Raw genomic sequence first — 19,158 nt, forward strand, 5'->3', positions numbered from 1 at the left:
CCTATCGCTGATCCCGCCGTGTTGCCGATGCCGACAACTTCCCATGCACGCCACGTGTGCATCATTTTTTCTATTTTCTACTTTTTATTATCCTACTCATGCCACAAATATTCATCACTCAAATTATATTGTTTTATACTTTTGTCTTATATAATAATCTATCTACCATATATTCTCTTAACTTTATAGTTTATACATGACTAATAATATCCTATTCCTATCATTAATAAATATGTTTATTTATTCACATTTTATATCAATTAAATATTTATAACAATAACTAAGAAATTATTTGAAATAGTAAATATTTTAATGTTTTAATTAAGATGATAAATATGTCAGTGAGGATAAATATTCTAATAATTATATGATATGATATGAAATGATATGCTTTGCTTTCTTCGTCGGGCATTAGCAGCTTAATCTGCTTCATCTTCGCATTCGACCGTTTCCTATTCTCTCTCTCTGTCTTTACGTTTACTTTAATAGACTTTAATCTCATTCATTCATCTCTCAACGCATCGAAACATCTCAGTAAGCACAAAACTTACATCATTTTGATTCTGTTCTTCTTGTTTCTTTTCTATTATTATTGTTTTTTACTAATTACCAAGGTATTTTATTCTTACCAAGGTATTGGATTCTCTCTCTCTCTCACATACCTTTTTTTGTTCCCGAAATTTTGGTTGTAGTTGAGGAATGGTGAATGACTGAAGCTAAAAGTGAAGTTCTCGTGACATGAAATGGTAGTGGGAGTTGGTATATAGATAGAGGAATCGCGATCTGGGACTGGGTAGGTTTAAAGATTCGAGCTTGGAACTTCGAACAAGATGGGTTTTTTTGGCACTATATTGGGGTTTTTCGGATTTGGTGTTGGGATCACCATTGGTCTTGTAGCTGGCTATTTTCTCTTCATTTACTTTCAACCCACTGATGTTAAGGTAATTCTTGTTACTGTGTGTAAGAATTCAAACGTGGCTCTTACAAGCATTGTCTTTCTTGTTAGCACTGAATGTTTTGTTATTTCAAACTGATATATGCTTTGGTGGGTTGGGGGGCAGGATCCTGAAATCAAGCCATTGGTGGAGCAAGACACAGAAACCTTGCAGAAAATGTTTCCTGAGATTCCACTTTGGATTAAAAATCCAGACTTTGATAGGGTAAGAAGCTTTCTTTGACTAGTTTCATTTTGGTTGAATTTTTTGGGGTTTAGGTTTTTATTGTTGCAATGTTTCTTGTTTCTGTGTTTTTGCTGAAGATTGATTGGCTGAACAAGTTTATTGAATACATGTGGCCTTACCTTGACAAGGTATTTGCATTTTGAATAAGCTTTGACCCTTTTCCATTTTAGCTTTTTTACCTTGGTTGTTTGTTTGTCTTACTGTGTTAATTGTTCTCTTGTTTAGGCAATTTGCAAGACTGCGAAGAATATTGCAAAGCCCATAATTGCTGAGCAGATTCCGAAATACAAAATTGATTCTGTTGAGTTTGAAACTCTGACACTGGGATGCCTGCCCCCAACTTTTCAAGGTTAGTAGATCTAGATTCAAGATAAAAGATATAATACTTGATACATTCATGGGTAAGAATCTCCTAGTTTTGTCGTAAGATACTAAAGAACACCGAGTTTTTATTTTCATAGGGGGATAAATGTGACAATTTATTAGTTATAATCTTCTTCAATGTATCATATATTGAGAGTTATGCATATGCATTTCCCAATGAGATTCTCTTTTTTATTTCACTTGTTATTTTGTGGGCAGTTTGTAAATTATCATAGGCTTAGAAAGTATGATTTCTTCGTTTCCATTTTGTTCATGTGATTGATTATGTCTTGGTAACTTATTTGTGATATGGTGTGAGTATACTAATTCTCCTTTGATAAATGCATAATTGCATATCGATACTTTTATAGGAATGAAAGTTTATGTGACTGATGAGAAGGAGTTGATTATGGAGCCTTCCATAAAGTGGGCTGGAAATCCTAATGTCACAATTGGTGTAAAGGCATTTGGATTCAAAGCAACCATTCAGGTAGCTTTTGTGTGTGTGTGTGTGTGAAAGATATTGGTTCTTTTGAAGCTAAAAGTTCTGTTGTTCAGGTTGTTGATTTGCAAGTATTTCTCATACCTCGAATTACTTTGAAACCATTGGTTCCAAGCTTTCCTTGCTTTGCCAACATACATGTCTCTCTCATGGAAAAGGTTGGTGATTGATCAGTTTATAAGTATGCCCTCCAACTTTTTCAGCGTCCCTAATTTTATGTATGGTCTTATTCTCTCTCTTGTTATTTTGTTTTTGTTGTTTGTTCCGGCAGCCACATGTTGACTTTGGGCTAAAGCTTTTGGGGGCTGATCTTATGTCCATTCCTGGTGCCTATAGGCTTGTTCAGGTATTAAGCTGTACCTTTTTTTTTAATTTTACATCTTTTTTCTGTTTTGTCAAAAATATTTTATTTTTTGGCTATTTTTAAGACTTGAACCCAAGACCTACTAGTTAAATTATAAGCAACTTGTTGTTCCAACTGATTCCATTTTTATTACTCTTACACACATTATAAATTGTACATGATGAAGGTTATTTTAGGAAAGAAAATTTGTTCACCAAATCCCAATTATATATGTAATAGATAATAGATACCATTTGAGGTCTATAATTGCTTACATCAATATTCAACCCAGAATCAGAAGTGATGCTCAACTCAATATATAACTGGACCATTGTTTGCTTAAGTTGTTCTTAGTGTGAAATATGTTATATTATGAATGCATACCTTTCATTTCTGTATGCACTATGTTGTGTTCACACTGTCTTGCTATAATGGAGGAGTTGCATAATATTAAGGTGAACATGAAGGAAAACAAAAATAAATGTAGGATAGAGGAGATATGAGGCTGAATAAAATCTGATCTTGTTAGATGTTATTTACAGCTTGTGAGGGTAAATTAGTAGGATCTCATACAAGATCAAAGTGGTCCAGTGATGTCAATTGGCTGCTGTTACCATTTTCTCAATGCAGCAGCCTTTACTTTGTGCTTGTGCATCTAGAGAATTTCTTCTCTGCTAGAGTTGAAATTTCTTTGTCTTACACTCACTGTATTTGTTATAGACGTAGCATTTGATTGTAAGCATTTGTTGGATTAAAAGATTTTAATGGTTGTACGATTGTACCTTTCCATTATTTTGTTTTTGCTTCCCTTCTTTGTGAAGTGTGAACTTCCATATTGACAATGGAAATCGGGGGTAACTTTATGGCTTTTAAACTAATTTGAAGTCTGGTGTTTTCAGGAGATTATCAAAGATCAAGTTGCAAATATGTATCTGTGGCCCAAAACCCTTGATGTTCAAGTATTAGATCCATCAAAGTATGTTTCTGCATTTCTGTAAAATAATTTTGGTAATGTAATGATATATTATTGCTAACTGGTTTCTGATTTTCATGTAAATGTTGTTGGGAATCTTAGAGCCATGAGGAGACCTGTTGGGATTTTACATGTAAAGGTTGTGAGAGCAATCAAGTTAAGGAAGAAAGATCTTCTTGGTGCATCTGACCCTTATGTGAAGCTAAAGATCACTGATGATAAGGCACCGTCAAAAAAGACTACTGTGAAGCACAAGAACTTGAATCCTGAATGGAACGAAGAATTTAATATTACTGTTAAAGATCCTGAGACCCAGGTTCTGGAAGTTGATGTTTATGATTGGGAGCAGGTATTCCTCTCACTCAAATTTTAAGTTTCATAATCTAGTTCCTTGTTATGCAATATGTAACGAATGTTGATTTTGTATCTTCTCATAGGTTGGGAAACATGACAAGATGGGTATCAATGTGATCCCTTTAAAAGAACTTTCCCCTGAAGAGCCAAAAGAATTCACTCTTGACCTCCTAAAAACTTTGGATCCGAACGACGTTCAGAATGAGAAGTCGCGTGGGCAGATTGTTTTGGAATTGACCTATAAACCTTTCAAGGAGGAGGACATAGGCAAGAGTTTTGACGAGACACAGACATTACCGAAAGCTCCTGAAAATACTCCTGCTGGTGGAGGTCTGCTTGTTGTCATAGTCCATGAAGCTCAAGATGTTGAAGGAAAGTACCATACTAATCCTCATGTTCGGCTTTTATTCAGAGGAGAGGAGAAAAAGACTAAGGTACATGATCCTAAGAGAAATACTTGCATTTTATCTTTTTCTTCTGTATATGTGAAACAGCCGGTTAAACCTGGAAGATTGAATTTTTGTAGGCACCACCAATATGCTTCTGAAATTTTTACAAGGAAACGATGAACATAATATGTTAATCTAACCAATATAATTAAAATAAGAACCGAATTCAGTAGTATTGGCTGACTATTTCATAAAATTTTCAATCTTGTGTTCCATAATGGCATAATGCAACTTATGGTTATCCAAAAATGAAAAGAAAAAGGTGCTCATGGGATTGGAATTGCACATTTGTGTTACCGATAATAACGTGGTTAGTGTTACTGCAGCGAATTAAAAAGAACAGAGATCCAAGATGGGAAGATGAGTTCACATTTATGCTGGATCACCCTCCCACTCATGACAAATTGCATGTGGAGGTTGTTAGCACTTCTGCAAGAAACCTGCTCCATCAAAAGGTATATAATTTATATTTCCCAATAACTTTTTATTGTTCTGAATTACAACTCTTGGAATCCATGGTTGATCAGAGAAAATAGTGTCAAGAGAAAACTCAGAAAAACTGTGTTTGGTTTGGTTTTTCATTTTCAGTATTTTCCATTTTCAGGATTTTGCGAAAGAAAAAACAACACACTGAAAAAAATAAAATTCTGTTTTTTGTTTTCACCTCCTGTTTTCTCTTTCGTCACAAAATTTTAAAAACAGAGAATACTGAAACCGAAAACAAACCAAATGCAACTGATCGCATGAAAGAATTCAAGGTAATGCGATTGATATTAGGCCTTAAATGTGCATATGAGAATAACTACTAGTAACTAACTTCGAACTCTCTAACATGATAATGTATCTCTGATAACGACCCATCAACATAGCAGAAAGTCGGAAACTAAATTGTTGAGAAGAGTCAGAAGAATACTTGTAGAATCTGCTGTTTGAAATCTTTTAAATTCTCATGGTATCTTTGTTACACTGCTCTTCTTTTCTTGATATTAGGAATCACTGGGATATGTTGAAATCAATCTTGGAGATGTTGTTTCTAACAAAAGAATCAATGAGAAGTTCCATCTCATAGACTCCAAGAATGGTCGCATTCAGATAGAGTTGCAGTGGAGAACTTCATAGCCCACACACACACACGCCATCAAAAAACTTGTCTGAGCTTGCATTTTCATTTTTTTAATCGTTTTTAAGGAAGAGGTGAGAAGCATTTCTTGTATTTCTTCTCATGAGGTACATTGGTTTATTTGGTCATCATGTACATGCTTGTAATAAAAGAAATACAAATCTAAAATAGTAAAAGCATATAATATGATTTGGTTTGAAACTTGGATAGAGATTATTATATATATGATCATGACATTGTGGTTAGAATTGTGATGATGAACCATTTTGCAGCTTCAAGTTCATGCCATCTTTTATTTTGTTATTGACTCTTCCTTTCTTTGTTTGGATTAACTTCCCCTACACCGTTTATGGTTAGCAAAACAACTTTTAAATGAATGCTTTATAATTATAGAATTTATTTTAAATTGACTTCCATTTCTTCTCAAAAATTAGAGCTTTACCTCAAATCTTTTTTAGTTATTTACCTTGTATAAATTATGAGTAGCTTGCTTGTTTGCGACGTTCTTCTCTTCTAATACTTATGGTTTAGTACATGACATTAGAAAGTATTAATATGGATAACTATTTTAGAAAAATCAGATAATAATAAGGTAGCTAATTATATGATGTGTAATTTTTTTATTTTTGGATTTGAGAGTTTTGTTCGGCTGCCTAAGTTTCATTGTCCGTCCAAATTAATCTCATTAAAAAATAGGTCGTCTCGTATTCTGATTTATCTTTGACCAGTTTATTCCAATGGAAATATTAGTATTAATTTATCTTAGGTCTAGTACTCTAATTACTATGAACCCGACCTGATTCATTGTTTATAAAAAATTGTTGAGTGAACAAGTGTTTTTATATTCAAGTTTTGAGAAAGTCATTATTTTATCTAGTAATAGAAACACAAAATTTGTATAATAAATACAAGAAATGATTATATCAAACACAAAACTACACACAATTTTGAAAACAAATATGATTTAAAAAAATACAAAAAAATTCTATAAATAATAGAACATAAAAAGAAGAGAAGATGAAAAAGAAAAAGGGAGAGGGAAAAAAAAAAGAAAAAACATAGAACACTTAGTTGAGAACTTAGTTAAATAATGGCTTATTCGCCTGATTTTTTTTTAATTATTTGGTAAATCAGCAACAACATTATGGATTAAATATTAATGCATGTACGATAGTTTCTTTAGTAGTAAGTAGTACTTCTGTTTAGAAAATAAAGAGATTGCTAACAAATAGCAAAAATAAAAAAGAATATTTCACCCCAAAAACATTTTGGGTTCGGGCCCTTTTTTTTTCTTAGCAAAACCCAAAGAATTTGCACATACAACGAAAAATAGAAAGAGGGAAGTGAGGAGAAGGCGAGTAGTTTAGGTGGTTGAGTGAGTCACACTTCCTCGAGGTGCGTGCCATGTGACCCAATGATATTGAGACACGTCACAAGTGAGGAGTGGGGTGTCACGTGATGTTAACGGCAGCAGCACCAGCACAAGGCAAGCACACCACCCATACATCCAATTTTATCCATAAAATCTCACTCTCCTTTTTCTTCTTCTTCTTCTTCTTGTTCTTGTTCCCAGTTTCTCCAAAATCCTTCAAGAAAAGCAGTTAATTCTGTTCTGCCAGCTGTCGAAATGGCGTTGCCGGTGGTGGTGGACGCAGAGTACCTCAAGGAGGTTGACAAGGCCCGCCGCGATCTACGCGCACTCATCGCCAACAGGAACTGCGCTCCTCTCATGCTTCGCTTGGCGTAAGCTCTCTCTTTCACTCTATCGCTCCAAACGATTCTCGTTTTCGCTCTAAATTTCCGCGGTTTTAGTTTTGCGTTTCGTTATATAGACGGTCAACGGTGGATGATTATTATTATCATGATCATCATGATGATGATGAATCTAGCTAGGTCACTCTCGATAAGATTGTTGATGCTTTTTGTCCCTTTCAATTTTGCTATGTTCGATCGGACGCAGCTGGCACGATGCCGGAACCTACGATGTCAATACGAAGACCGGCGGAGCTAACGGTTCCATCAGGAACGAGGAAGAGTATTCACATGGTGCTAACAACGGTTTGAAGAAGGCTATTGATTTCTGCGGTATGCTTCTTAGTCGCTCATTTCTCCATAAATTAAAATTCGCAGTTAACTTTTAATTTAGTTTCAGTTGATAGGTAGCACTGCATGAATTGCTAAATCATCTTTGTTAGTGTGATTTGTATAGCTACTTGCTTTTTGCCTACGCGTGTGTTATATGAATATTAAATTAACGAGAATGCATGGAGATGAATCGGTTTCGTCGTTTTTTCTGAGAGTTGTCTGGTTTATTTGATGTTACAGAGGAAGTGAAGGCAAAGTATTCCAAGATTTCATATGCGGACCTTTACCAGGTAATTATAAGCAGTTGTTTATTTATCAATAGTCCATTGCTATTTTTGTTAAATTGTTGGGTGGAGTTGGTGATATTTTAAATTTGTGTGGAGTGTGTATGATTAGGGAAACATTTATCTGTGTGATTTAGGGAGCTGTTCCCTCCCAGTTGCAAGTTACAACTTGAATTCATGCTTTTTTTAGGTTGTTTATAATTATTATAGCTAATATTTATGTAGTGCTCAAGTTGTTTTGCCAATATATTTTTATGTGGGATTAGATTTTTCGTGTTCATGTTTCAGTTAGTTGCTTGATCATGATACAGGCTAAGTATCCGCATGTGTGAGTCTTAAATATGCAAACATAACATGACTACTGCACAGAGATGTGTTACCCTGTTTCACTTGTCAGGTTTTGATGGGTGGATTGTTATCATTCAAATTCTACGCCCCCAATCCTGTTATGACATTTGAAGGCTTCTACCTTCTATAATTGTAGAATATGATTGCAAATAGATTCGAAAGTTTTGCCCAGTTAATTAGCTTGTCTGCATTTGTGTTGTCCCCTGATATTTTTATATGGTGAGTTTGATATCCAACTAGGATTAGGCTTGCATACAACGTTTCCATGAATCTGTCCCTTAAAATTTTCCCTTCAAGCCTATCTGGCTGAGGTCATTCATTTCCAGACCAGTGTTTGATATGCACATAACCTTAGAGCCAAGATTTATCACCGGACGTTCTTGTATATCACACTGAAATTGTTGAGAGCAGTGCCAGTTGAGTCCAGATTCTATTAAAAACATATAGGGAGGGGAGTGAGAACTGTTGCAACTCATAGGGCAAACCTTGGAAACAAATTTTGCATTCATAAAAACAAAACCAGCTCACCTATAGATTTTGTGAATCTGAATTTCTTTTCCTTGTGTTTCCAGCTTGCGGGTGTCGTTGCAGTTGAGGTTACTGGGGGTCCCACAGTTGAATTTGTTCCTGGAAGAAAGGTATATTGTGCTAAACTCCACAACAGTACTTGTTATGAAATCAATGAATGTCTTAGCTCATGTGATTTCCAATTTCTTATAGGACTCTAAAGTATCTACAAAAGAAGGCCGGCTTCCTGATGCTAAACTTGGTGAGTTTCCAAACTTTTCGTCAGCATTACAACTATTCTCCTCACTTGTGTAGGAAATCTCTTAATAGAGTATTGAACCATGTCCTAATTTCTGCTAACAAGCAACAAGGTTAATATGAAATCATTTAAAATATGTGAATGCTGCTTGCAGGTGTGTCACACCTTCGTAGTATCTTCTATCGAATGGGCCTGTCTGACAAGGATATTGTTGCACTGTCTGGAGCACATACGCTGGTTATTCTCCTTATATATATCCTCTTTGTTTTCCGCTGTGGTTAGACCAGATACTTAAGTATTTGTTTTATGTGGTTATTAGGGAAGAGCACATCAAGAGAGATCAGGGTTTGAAGGGCCTTGGACACAGGATCCTCTGAAGTTTGACAATTCATACTTCGTGTAAGATTGAAACCCCTGTGCAGGACTACTCTCTTTTGCTTACAAGGAAACTTGTAAAGCTTAATTTTGCCTCCCTATTTGCAAAGCTATTTTATTTACAGCTAAATATGGTTTGTTAACATCAGGGAACTTCTAAAAGGTGAGAGTGCGGGTCTGCTTCAACTTCCAACAGACAAGGCCTTGTTGGAGGATCCTGAATTTCGCCGTTATGTTGAGCTGTATGCAAAGGTAATTGGGACTGTTCTAGTCAAATGCCAAGTACATAGTTCCTATTTGAACTTTATTTGGTGCTGTAACCTGCCACACCAGTCAATGTTTTTTCACTGGCATTTCTAAGTCTACCCACTTGCTATGCCACGAAGCTTTTAGGCTTCTTCCCTCTAATTATTAGGTCAATCTGTTGGCCTGGGATCATTGCAATTCCATTTAGTTGCAGCTGATTAGTAGGACCCTCTTCCCACCGCACTCGCCAGTAATGTATAAGCATTTGCTTTGGACTTCACCATGGGCCATGCTATCTGCGGCTCTCCTGATATAAATTGATGATGTTGCCATGTGCATGTTGGGTAGCGAAGCCAACAAAATATATTTGAATCCGGTTATTTCTTCTTGGTTTCAACGTCAGGCACGAATAAAAGTTCCTTTATTCTGCTAACTGTTGACAATACATTGTCTTGTTTTCCGTGTCTACATAACAAATGCCTACTAGTGCTTTAGTACTACTTTGATCTAGACTAGACTACCTGCTATAATTACCGATGACGTCCATGCAAAAGTTTCTGTTTTGCTCAAAATTTATTGAAGATAAAGATTCGCCATTTGCAGCAAAGTTCTGACAGATATTGATGCATCGTATTCATTGCATTGCTTGAATCTTTTAAAACTCTGACCCATCTTTCAGGACGAAGATGCATTCTTCCGGGATTATGCTGAATCACATAAGAAACTTTCGGAGCTAGGCTTTGCGACAAGTTCAAAACCGATTTTCCCTAAGGATGGGACCATACTAGCTCAAAGTGCTGTTGGAGTTGTAGTTACTGCAGCTGTGGTGATCCTCGGTTACTTGTATGAAGTCCACAAAAGAGGGAAGTAAATGGATTTGTCTCTCTCAGCATAGATTGTTACGTTTGTATGACCCAGAATGAACAGAATTGGGTGCATTTTTGCAGTTTCAGTATCTCTTTCCCCTAGTACTAATAAGAATAATGCATTAATGCTGCAACCTTTCTGAATAGATTGAGACTGGATAAAACAAACTGAATACTCCATTTGAAAGCTACATTACTTACAGTATGTAAGCAGTAAATACAAATTTCTATAGTCATCATCATTATGTATTTCTGTTCTCTGAAAGATTGGAAAAAGTGGGTAGGCAAGAGACTTACTACGTAGTTCATATTATGTGCCAGTAAATCAGAATTATATTAAATTTTTAGAATGTAATTATGCAATAAACTCAGCTGTGACACGGCTCTTTATTTCTGATATAGGCCAACGTCAATCGAACTCTTAAGGAAGCCTTTACAAGTGAAATCTTAAGTATTTGAAACATTAAACATGTAACCTAAGCTCTGAATATAAGGAAGGTTTTGTTATGCCAATTATTAATTCGAATTTAGATTCAGATGGTGTAGTACCAAGCTACCAACTGGTTAATGGTTACTGTATTATTATAATCCGCACGTTGAAGGACAGTCTGTCCTATTTAATAGGAAGCAAACGAAAATAGCTAAAAAGATAGAAGAAAGCAAGACCTAAATAACAACGTGAGACAGTTATCGAGATTGATCTGTATCTGCATTTGGTGTGGGTCAATAATGTTAATGCTACTAATTTATTTAACCAAAAGGAATATACCAAACTATTGTGATTGATGAGGAAGGTTTTGATTTAATATCGAATAATTAAGATCTTATCCATGATATGAAGAGAAGAAGAGGCACATGTGGAGGACAGCCGAAGAGGTAGGTAAGGGCTCTTTGGACAGCCTCCCACAAAGTACCTAAGCACATGACAAAACTCGTGTTGCTCTGCTGGCTGTCACCATTCAGAAACAAAACAATCATGCAAATGCAAATCGTACGCCACACCCTCTTCCTCGTTCCTTCTTTCCAAGAATTTGAGAACACCCCCCTCCCTCTCCCCCTATTTTTCTTTAACTTCTCTAAAGTAGCTATTGCATCTACTACGCAAATTCGAACCTGGGTCTACTATTTTTGGCTGTATTCAAAGTATGAGATTTCCGCATGTGGGTGGTGTCTGAATTTGGTGTGCAAGACTAGTGTGTGAGAGAGAGAGAGGAGCCCTTAGGTTGCTCCTCCTTTTTGGGTTAGCTAAGAAGCCCATTATAGGCTAATCTCTTTTAATAATTGCACCCCACAGATAGTGACCATGGCTGTGCAGTTAGGCGTTCAATCCATCATTATTTCTTTGGAAACTTTAGTACTATACCCACACTTCCTCTTTCTTTTTTAATTTGGGGTACCCTATGATTTAGAGTTAGGTAATGTTGTTGCCTCTCACTCAATTAAAACTTCATATAAAATAAATGCAACTTATGTAATGCCTTCAATATCTTAGTTGAGTTGTTCATTCTCTTTAATAACAAAAACAAAAATAGATACGAGAAATTTCGGTTGCACGCCCAATTTAATATTCTCTTGCTGGTGCGCAAATCTTAGCCTTCAATGTGAATAATATCAATAATCATAATTCATATTAAGTAGTTAAACTAAAGGTGTAAAGTTCGTGTGCGCGTTAATAAATACAATAACTTCATTAAGTGGTAATAATGTAAATCATGGCATTATGTCAAAGATTCAACACATAACTAAGGTAGGATTTGGACTAGAATTGCAAGTACAAGTCAGAAAGAGGGGGTGAAAAAGAGGTGGGTGAAAAATGAGATACTACCCTCCTAAATAATAACTCTAGTGGACTGAATCTTTTTCTTCTTTTTTTTTTTGTTCATTTTTTTCCTATTTTGAAAGCAACTTGTGGGCATGATATTAACTCTTACCATCCACTTGACATTCATAGGGAAGGAGAAAAGGGAGTGGACATATGAATGGTGGTGGACAACTACTATAATGATATGCAATTAGGGAAGGGAGATAGAAGATGACAATATAAAGGTGAATGAAACCCCCTACAATCCCAAACCTTTTTTTTTCCTTCCCTTAACTACCTTTCCTAAACTTGTACCACAAGGTTTGGGGAAAAAGAAAACAAATAAGAAACCAAAAAGTGGAAGGTGAACCAAAGTCCATATATTATTTTATTTTTCCATTACTATTATTATTATTAGTTAAATTTTAATATATTGACAGTATAATAAATTTTAGATAATTATTTAATTAGATTTATATGTTTAAATAATATTTTAATTAATGAGTTTAAAAATTAGTTATTATTACCAAAATAGTAATATATAATTAATTATCTATCTATAATTTTTTTTGCATGAAAATTAAAAATTTTATTATTATTATTAGGCTCATTTTTTTGGATATGAGAAGCATGTGTGTGTTGTACTTTATTGTGGAGAATGTGGGTGCTAGACATGGATGTAGGACAGCTTTTTTCTAAAATAAGGGATGAAGAAATCGGACCATCCGATTTCTTTGTAAAAAAAATTAAGCCTACTAATCGGACAGTCTGATTAGTGTGGAAGAGAAAATTTAAATTTTGGCAAAGTAATCAAAACCTCCGATTTATATACTCCAAATTTTTTTAAGTTTTAAAACACAAATCAAAAGGTCTAATTTGTGTTCTAAAAAATCGAACAATCCAATTTTTGTTCCTGACACCACAGTTACGTAAAGTACCTATAGACTCCATAACTGCTTCCTACACCCTTTTCCCAACCACATCTAAATTAAAAAGTGTTATTATTAAAGCACAAGTATAGAGTCCTTTGAGGGTTTTCCAATTTTCCCCTTAGCTTGTCTTGTTTCATCATGTATACTATTGAAACCAAACCTCCAACTCTTCTAGAAACATGTCTCACTGATTTTCTCTTTCTCTATCTCTTTCATTCATGATAATGCACCAATAAAATAAAGAACCACAACTACCATTACCATCTCTATGCTTTGCCACATGAATAGCCAAACTACTGATACATTTCTTTCAGGGAATTGCCTATTACAACTAACTTACCGAAATAGCTAATTTTTTTATTCGTTTTATTTTTTTTTTTTGGGTAACTAAGCCCACATGAAGCTCTAGTGTCTAATTAAGGCACTGTGTTGGTAGCTTATCTATATGTAATTCAGCATATGTTAGTGTTACTTAATTGTCTATTTAGACAAATTAACATATTAAAAAACTAATGCATCTAACTACTAATTTGTTGAAATAAACAATTATTTGATAGAAAGAGCATAATGTATGTTGTTGAATCAATTTGAACAAGAAAAAGTAAACGTGGTGAATATTTGTGGCATTCAGGGATGTTCAGAATTTTGGCCAATATCAAACTTGCCTTATGCTTGTGATAAAAGAAATGTTGATCATTAATTATCAAATAAATGCAGAAAGAACATCACACCATCTTGTATTATTATTATTATTATTATTATTATTATATACACACACAATTATGGAAGAAGTAATATTAAATAATTGAAATTTGAGACTACATCTGCTGTTTGGTGGTACCGTTGAAATTGTTTCATACAAGAAATTCTCTCTAAGCATAATTTTTCATTAATAAAATCAGAAAAAAGAAAAGTATGTATTAGTATGTTAACATGGAAACGAAAATCAAATTAAAAAAAGTGATGCAGTAGTTGGATCCTAATAATTAAGTCAACTATAGATGATAATAATAATAACAACTCTCTAGCTTTGATATAATTCCATCCCATCACATGTAAGTGTAACCGAAATACTACTTTCTATAATTCAAAGTTGATTAAACTCAGAAGAGGTGCCTTACCCCTTACATAACAACAGCTTGTGATTTTTTTTTTTTTTAAAAGCAGCAATATTTGAAAAGGGAATTAGGAAAACAGTATTTTTTTTTTCTTTTTAGATTAGGCATGAGATTAGATGGGTGGAGAAATTTCAAATTATATATAGGGGAAAAGCGAATAGGATATATAAAATAAAATTATATTGTTGGTGTTTCTTTTTTCCTAAAAAGGGGCAAGAGATCACATCTTGTCTTGCCTTGCCCATACTTTAAATTATTCTACTTTACACCAACCTGAAGGTTACCCATAGTTAATGTCCTTTAACTCATTATATATCATTGATGCAAAATATAGTATCATATATAACTTTAACCTGTCTCACCAACTCACATCTAGAAGCTCAATTAGTATTACTCTCTCTCTCTCTCTCTCTCTCTCTCTCTCTCTCTCTGAGTCAAAAGCCTATAAAAATCACACCCCAAATCCTTCTTTGGCCGGCTTTGTTATTTGCAGCAAGGATACAGAGCCGTTTTTCAAGTTTGAAACCAATCCCAAAACATAAAACACTGAAACACAAATAAATCAAACATCAAAGAAGAAAGAAGGAAGTAGGAAGTGTGAGAGAGACTTATTGGCATATCATTATTAATGGGAAGGTCACCTTGCTGTGAGAAAGCACACACAAACAAAGGTGCATGGACGAAGGAAGAAGATGACAGGCTCATATCTTACATTAGAGCTCATGGTGAGGGTTGCTGGAGATCTCTTCCAAAAGCGGCGGGCCTTCTCCGCTGCGGCAAGAGCTGCCGCCTCCGTTGGATCAACTATCTCCGCCCTGACCTCAAAAGAGGCAACTTCACTGAAGAAGAAGATGAACTCATCATCAAACTCCACAGTCTCCTTGGTAACAAGTAAGGATTTTGAAACCACACACACTACCCCATCAACAAAACAGATTCTATAATCAAATGGGGTCTTGAGTTTTCACTCACACGTTTCAAAAAACTCATCTTTTTTTGTTTTTGTTAAGGTGGTCGCTTATAGCTGGAAGATTGCCAGGGAGAACAGACAATGAGATAAAGAATTATTGGAACACTCACATAAGAAGGAAGCTTTTGAGCAGAGGAATTGACCCTGCAACTCATAGGCCTCTCAATGATTCTTCTGCTTCACATCATCATCACAACAACCAAGAACAACAACAACAACAACAACAACAACCCTCTTCTCTTGTTGCAGCAGCCACAACCACCACCATATCTTTTGCTTCTTCTGTTTCTGCTTCTGCTTCCGCTGTTAAACAAGAACAAGATACTATTACTACTACTACTGCTACTACCACTACCACTACTAGTGCTACTTGCAACGCAAACATGTTTGGAATTATGGAGAAGAAGAACAAGAAGGATTATTCAAAGGGATCATCAATGGAAAGGTGCCCTGACTTGAATCTTGAGTTGACAATTAGTCCTCCACGCCATCTTGATGAACCTGATCACCAGAAATTCAGTGGAATAGAGAGAGCCCTTTGCTTTGTTTGCAGCTTGGGTTTGCAGAACAGCAAGGATTGCCGGTGTGGATTCGACACTAATGCTAATGCTAATGGTGGCACTAATAGTAATGGCACCACCACCACCACCACCACCACTGCTACTGGTGCTGGTTATGATTTCTTGGGCTTGAAAACAGGTAGTGTTTGGGATTACAGAAGCTTGGAAATGAAGTGATGATTATTATATTCTTCATTCTTCTTCATCAATGATAAACTAGCTAGTGTATGTTTTTGAGAGCATGAAATTCAGTAACTCTGAAATCACTCTCCCTCCCTCTCTCTCTCTCTATTGATTTCTTTTTCTTTCTTATTATTTTTCTCCTTCTTTTAAATTGTATAAATAATTAATTAATTAATTAATTAGTTGCTGATGCATAAGATATAGTACCGGTACAGTTGAACAGTATTGGACAAATTTTTGGCTCTATTTCTTGGTGTTGTTGCTGATTATTGGTGCTGTTGAATTAATTTCTTTCCATTATTATTGCATTTGTGATCATTCTTTTGAGTAAAAACAGCAGTTATTAGCGCCACTAAATGTAAGATCCCATAATTAGACCTTTATTCTGCTTCATATTTGAGTTTATTCATAAATTTTTTAATCTTTCCAATTGGAATAATGAGTAATGACAGCTATATATTAATTGTATAATACTGAATAAAATTCAATTTAATTATCTACATAACCACGTATGTAGAGCAGTGAGTCCTTGAGTAATGATATCTCATCCCTTTTTCTTTTGCATTGAAATCTATTTAGATTCCTTTGGACTTTTTGAGGCTTTTGGTGTTGTCTTTTATGGAGAAAAATTGATGAAAAAGTAAAGAGTGTAAGATGATGATAGATCTATTCATGTGTATACAAAAGAGTGAGTGAATGGATAAGTTGTGAGAGGAGGAGAAAATTATTGGATACTATAGCGGTGGGTCTCTTAATTTAATTTTCGAACAATAATAATATGGTGAAAATTCAGGTGTAATCAACTTTACGTGAAGTTGATAATTGAGAGCCGTTAAATGATTTGGCTGATTTGACTAAATTTTTATCTAACGACTTTCAACTATCAACTTTATATAAAATCGACTGCACTTGAGTTTTCACTTAATAATATACATACATTTTAATTTCATCATATTTTATTAATTCAATTATATATAATAATAACAGGTTACTCTAATTTTGCTATTTATCTTTGACCTAATAAGCAGGTAATTAGATGCATGTCTTTGAGATGTGTAAGAAATCAATTAATTAATTTATAGTAATAATAATAATTACAACTAGCTTAACATAATTAAATATATGCTACACTTTTGAGTACATAAAACGCGTATAATGAAAAACAAATGTCCGTATAGAGTACAAGACACATGCAACATTCTACCAACCTCCTTTTTTATTGAATAATTTAGGTCTTAGATCCAACCAACTTCATTATTTTGGTATGCCTACACATATCAATATATCATTATATCATCCTACCTAGGTATTGCAATTCTTTATCTTACCTTAAAAGAGGGTGAGATTACCATTTACAACATGCTACCTCTACTAAAATTGGTGAGGAAGAGCCCAATCAACATACACTACCATATATTATTTGGTGCTTGTTTACTTTTATTTGGCATTTTATTATCTATTTATTGGACACTTTTATTTAGTTGTCAATTATAACTAATAGAAATTTAATTTTTATGTATCATCATTATAACACGTACATTTAATTATATAATATTATGTTAATAAAAATAAATCTAATTAAATAATTGTGTAAAATATTTTATATTATCGATACATAAAAATTAAATTCGATTAATATATTTTCTTAATATATATTTGAGTTCTCCTTTTATTTATAAAAAAAAAAAACAAAGTTATGAATATGTTGTGTTGGGTTAGATGATAGATGCATAAGTAATGTCTTATCCTTTGTCATCCTTTTTTATTTTGGATACTTTTTCATACTCACTCTCCAATCTCCATAGTAGCTAGTTTGTTGCGTAGTGACGATATATAAGGAACTTTATAATAGGTGAATGGGCATAAATCAAAATTAAAAAGGTGGTAGGAACTAAAATAATAAAAAGAAAAGGGGAGGGTAGTGAATTGATCCTACCAACCATCAAAGATTTTATCTGCCGCATTAACTGAGGGTCATGTCAATGGCTCAATGGGGTCAGAGAGTAATTTGATTGGATTGGCCATCCAAGAGGCCATTCCCAGTTCTGGATGTGCCTTCCATTAATGGAAGATCTTCACTACTCCAACCTAATAATAATATTTTCAATTTTATAATACATTTCTTATTCAATTTTCATACTAACAATTCTTTTTTAGTGATCAATAAAGTAGAGAAAGAATTTCAAATGTTCTTGGTATATTCGGTGTTTTAGTCATTTTAATAGTTGATTTCAACTATAAAAATATATATAATATATATTAATTGAAAGTAGCAATTAAAGTTATTGGAACATAATACCAATATTTTAGATATGGTGAAAATTCAGGTGCAGTCGACTTCACGTGAAGTTAATAGTTGAGAGTCGTTAGATGAAAATTTAGTCAAATCAGTCAAATTATCTAACGACTATCACTTATTCACTTCATGTGAAGTCGACTAACCTTTAGATATATTTAAAAAAATTTCTAAATGGTCCATCCATTTTATGACTTATGATTAGTTATATTTTTTTGTAACAAATATATATACAAAGAAAAGAAATATAAAATAATGAGAAACATAAAAGAATAAATATTAATATGAACTATGAAATGAATGAATGAATTGCTGAAAAGTTGTGAAGAAAATGCAATGAATTGCAATTCTAAAAAAGAAAAAGAAAAAGGTAGTGTAAGACATAGATACATAAGTAAGTAGATAGCAATGAGCAAAAAGGACAGAATGGGTGGTAGCTAATTTTCAACCAAATCCCAAAAACTATATACACTTCCCATAGATAATAATGGAGAGCGTCACTTTTCAACCATCAACCCTTCCCCCCTCTCTTTATTTTTTTCTTTTTCAAAGGTGTTAGGTAGACACATTAGAAGCTTCCACAAGATATTTTTATTTCATTTTCATTCATTATTTTACAGCTCTCATGCCGCAATTAAGCTAAGATTTTTTTCATTTCTTTTTCTTTTGAGGTTGATGCTAAACTAAGAGGGTCGGTACGTATAATTTACTAGAGATTTATTTTATTATATATATTCATTATAATTTTCCTAAAGAATCCATTGCTAATCAAGAAAATAGTATGTAGACGAATAAATAATATATTAAGTTTTAGACTATTATTATTGTACGAAAAAATAAATTTAAATAAAAAATGTTAATATATTAAGTTTTTTACTAATTTTGTTTTTACATATAAAATTTTTTAAAAGAATATATTATTAAAGTAATTGCTATTAACATAAAAGCCGTCTTTTTTATAAATAATTTTTAAATACATTTACAAACAAATCATCTAACCTTAAGATACGTGATAACTTTGCTAAATAATTGATGGATCTCAA

The 19,158-nt window shown here is 33.8% G+C and overlaps 3 protein-coding genes across 3 annotated transcripts; all 3 read left to right on the forward strand.

Moving 5' to 3' along the window:
• The first annotated feature begins 385 nt into the window (after positions 1 to 385).
• LOC107476562 (synaptotagmin-2) lies at positions 386 to 5,542 on the forward strand. The gene is made up of 13 exons (XM_016096391.3): positions 386 to 534; positions 693 to 941; positions 1,062 to 1,160; positions 1,259 to 1,309; positions 1,407 to 1,530; positions 1,916 to 2,034; positions 2,103 to 2,204; positions 2,318 to 2,392; positions 3,289 to 3,365; positions 3,465 to 3,711; positions 3,800 to 4,150; positions 4,492 to 4,620; positions 5,156 to 5,542. Exons 2-13 carry the CDS (start codon positions 831 to 833, stop codon positions 5,282 to 5,284), a joined length of 1,614 nt encoding a protein of 537 aa, XP_015951877.1. The 5' UTR covers positions 386 to 534; positions 693 to 830; the 3' UTR covers positions 5,285 to 5,542.
• Positions 5,543 to 6,782: 1,240 nt separating this feature from the next.
• On the forward strand, positions 6,783 to 10,504 carry LOC107476561 (L-ascorbate peroxidase 3). Its single transcript, XM_016096390.3, has 9 exons — positions 6,783 to 7,028; positions 7,246 to 7,370; positions 7,611 to 7,660; positions 8,575 to 8,640; positions 8,723 to 8,771; positions 8,923 to 9,005; positions 9,088 to 9,167; positions 9,293 to 9,395; positions 10,069 to 10,504. Exons 1-9 carry the CDS (start codon positions 6,913 to 6,915, stop codon positions 10,258 to 10,260), a joined length of 864 nt encoding a protein of 287 aa, XP_015951876.1. The 5' UTR covers positions 6,783 to 6,912; the 3' UTR covers positions 10,261 to 10,504.
• A 3,960-nt stretch (positions 10,505 to 14,464) lies between these two features.
• Positions 14,465 to 16,119, forward strand: LOC107476560 (myb-related protein 308). The gene is made up of 2 exons (XM_021137455.2): positions 14,465 to 14,997; positions 15,117 to 16,119. Exons 1-2 carry the CDS (start codon positions 14,735 to 14,737, stop codon positions 15,811 to 15,813), a joined length of 960 nt encoding a protein of 319 aa, XP_020993114.1. The 5' UTR covers positions 14,465 to 14,734; the 3' UTR covers positions 15,814 to 16,119.
• The last annotated feature ends 3,039 nt before the right edge of the window (positions 16,120 to 19,158 follow it).

Source organism: Arachis duranensis, chromosome 3 (genome assembly GCF_000817695.3).
Source record: "Arachis duranensis cultivar V14167 chromosome 3, aradu.V14167.gnm2.J7QH, whole genome shotgun sequence".
Classification (NCBI taxonomy): Eukaryota; Viridiplantae; Streptophyta; class Magnoliopsida; order Fabales; family Fabaceae; genus Arachis; species Arachis duranensis.

What these genes read in the sequence shown, in the direction of transcription:
- LOC107476562 (XM_016096391.3), top strand. Translation starts at nt 831, where the DNA reads ATGGGTTTTTTTGGCACTATATTGGGGTTTTTCGGATTTGGTGTTGGG. An exon ending in AAAATCCAGACTTTGATAGG is followed by an intron (nt 1,161 to 1,258) that starts GTAAGAAGCTTT and finishes TTTTTGCTGAAG; the next exon opens with ATTGATTGGCTGAACAAGTT. An exon ending in TGTGGCCTTACCTTGACAAG is followed by an intron (nt 1,310 to 1,406) that starts GTATTTGCATTT and finishes TCTCTTGTTTAG; the next exon opens with GCAATTTGCAAGACTGCGAA.
- LOC107476561 (XM_016096390.3), top strand. Translation starts at nt 6,913, where the DNA reads ATGGCGTTGCCGGTGGTGGTGGACGCAGAGTACCTCAAGGAGGTTGAC. An exon ending in CATATGCGGACCTTTACCAG is followed by an intron (nt 7,661 to 8,574) that starts GTAATTATAAGC and finishes TTGTGTTTCCAG; the next exon opens with CTTGCGGGTGTCGTTGCAGT. An exon ending in GCTTCCTGATGCTAAACTTG is followed by an intron (nt 8,772 to 8,922) that starts GTGAGTTTCCAA and finishes TGCTGCTTGCAG; the next exon opens with GTGTGTCACACCTTCGTAGT.
- LOC107476560 (XM_021137455.2), top strand. Translation starts at nt 14,735, where the DNA reads ATGGGAAGGTCACCTTGCTGTGAGAAAGCACACACAAACAAAGGTGCA. An exon ending in CACAGTCTCCTTGGTAACAA is followed by an intron (nt 14,998 to 15,116) that starts GTAAGGATTTTG and finishes GTTTTTGTTAAG; the next exon opens with GTGGTCGCTTATAGCTGGAA.